The sequence below is a fragment of the Amphimedon queenslandica genome, unplaced genomic scaffold (assembly GCF_000090795.2).
Source record: "Amphimedon queenslandica unplaced genomic scaffold, v1.1 AMPQUscaffold_12925, whole genome shotgun sequence".
Lineage (NCBI taxonomy): Eukaryota > Metazoa > Porifera > Demospongiae > Haplosclerida > Niphatidae > Amphimedon > Amphimedon queenslandica.
Window position 1 is genome coordinate 4,896 of NW_003546839.1, and position 1,789 is coordinate 6,684.

The 1,789-nt window shown below is 30.7% G+C and overlaps 1 protein-coding gene across 1 annotated transcript; it reads right to left on the bottom strand.

Moving 5' to 3' along the window:
• Positions 1-193: 193 nt before the first annotated feature.
• LOC109586205 (ankyrin-3-like) lies at positions 194-1,783 on the bottom strand. Its single transcript, XM_020002380.1, has 4 exons — positions 1,248-1,783; positions 1,078-1,176; positions 777-881; positions 194-353 (listed from the first exon to the last, which is right to left on the bottom strand). The coding sequence occupies exons 1-4, from the start codon at positions 1,743-1,745 to the stop codon at positions 213-215; spliced, it is 843 nt and encodes a 280-aa protein (XP_019857939.1). The 5' UTR covers positions 1,746-1,783; the 3' UTR covers positions 194-212.
• Between the last annotated feature and the right edge of the window lie 6 nt (positions 1,784-1,789).

Genomic DNA, 1,789 nt, shown 5'->3' on the forward strand with positions numbered 1-1,789 from the left:
TAAACAACATAAGAACATGTATATGCATCAGATAAAAATATAAAAAATGGAGAATTCTCTCCTTTTCAATTTTGACAAAATTTGACCAATGACCATAGTAGGGACTTTGGTCCAATTTTCGAACAGCTTTAAAAATTTATAAAAATCCAAATTTGATTGAAATATTTAATACAACGTAAACAGAATCAAGCATCAGAATTAATCAATAATCCTCACCTGTGTCCTTCCTCTACAGCAATATCAAGAGGATTAAGACCATCCTGATCAGCTACAGTGGCATCAGCATCATACTCCAGCAATACTTTAACTACTTGAACATGACCTTCCTCACATGCAATGAAAAGTGGAGTACGCTAAACAACAACAACAACAACAACAACAATAATAATAATAATGATAATAATAATAATGTCTGGTTTATTATACATCTATCAGTTAGACTACCTATGAAGTGGGACCTTAGCTATAATACTGTACTTTATTGGGTGAGATATAAAATGGCCCTCTCTTATGAGTGTGTGGTTTTCATTCTAAGTGGAGAGGATTGAAATTTGAAGATGGTGGTGGACTTATTAATTCTCACTTTCACTGGCTACATTGATATTATTTTAACTATTTCTCAAACTGTTCTACCTTAACTACACTAAATGTATTATACAGTTTAATTTTCCTTCCTTTTTTTATTTTAACTTTTTTTGCCCTGTTTCAATTATTAATAATAATAATAGTAATAATACTAACAACAATAAATAATAAATACTACTCATGCTTCTTACTTTACAAGAATCAGTGTCATTAATGAATGAAGCACGGTCATGATCCAGTAGTACTTTAACAACTTGTGAATGTCCTTTCTTGCTGGCAATATGAAGTGCTGTATCCTATAGAATAACAATAATAAAAATAAAAATAATAACAATTAAAAAAAAAAATAATAATAATAATATTTTTACATGCACATAATTATTATAATAGCAAAATATAACAAGTACATACATTACTATTAATTAAAAAGACAACAACAACAACAACAATAATAATAAATAAATAAATATAAATAATTGCTATGCTTCTTACACCATCAGTATCTGTGTGACTAACATCAGCATTGTGTTCCAGGAGTAGTTTAACTACTTGAACGTGTCCTTCTTTACAAGCGAGAAGAAGTGAAGTAGACTGCATAATAAATAAATAAATTAATTAATAAATAAAATAAAAATGGCAAAATAACAAGTAATAATGATTACTATGTCTCTTTTTCTATCAGCATCAGAGTGATAGACAGCACACTCCATTCGAGAGTCAGTATCATCATCATCCAGTGGAATTCCTTCAAGCAATACTTTCACGACATTCACAATACCAAATTTAGCAGCAATTTGTAACATGGTCATGTCAATGTTTGCCAATAAACTTTGCATCTGGTAAGGAGAGCCTTTCTCATCATCAGTAGAACCTCTTTTAAATATATTTGGATCAGCTCCATGCTTTAGTAGGATATTAGCAACTTTAGTGTGATTCCATTCATAAGCAATACGAAGTGGTGCCTTGCCTCCATCTCCTACTGATACATCAAACATTCTCTTTCTATCTTCATCAGAACACAATGACAATAAAGTGCTGACAATTTTATCACGACCATAAAAGCAAGCCAAACAAAGTGGAGTTCCTCCATTGTTGGTCACTTTAAAGAAATCACCTTTATTTTTAATCAAAAGATCAACAATTTCTTCATTATCCTGCATACAAGCAGCATGTAGTGGTGTACGACCTTCATTATCTGCTTCAT

What these genes read in the sequence shown, in the direction of transcription:
- LOC109586205 (XM_020002380.1), bottom strand. Translation starts at nt 1,745, where the DNA reads ATGCAGGATAATGAAGAAATTGTTGATCTTTTGATTAAAAATAAAGGT. An exon ending in CTGATAGAAAAAGAGACATA is followed by an intron (nt 1,177 to 1,247) that starts GTAATCATTATT and finishes TTTATTATGCAG; the next exon opens with TCTACTTCACTTCTTCTCGC. An exon ending in ATGACACTGATTCTTGTAAA is followed by an intron (nt 354 to 776) that starts GTAAGAAGCATG and finishes GTTGTTGTTTAG; the next exon opens with CGTACTCCACTTTTCATTGC.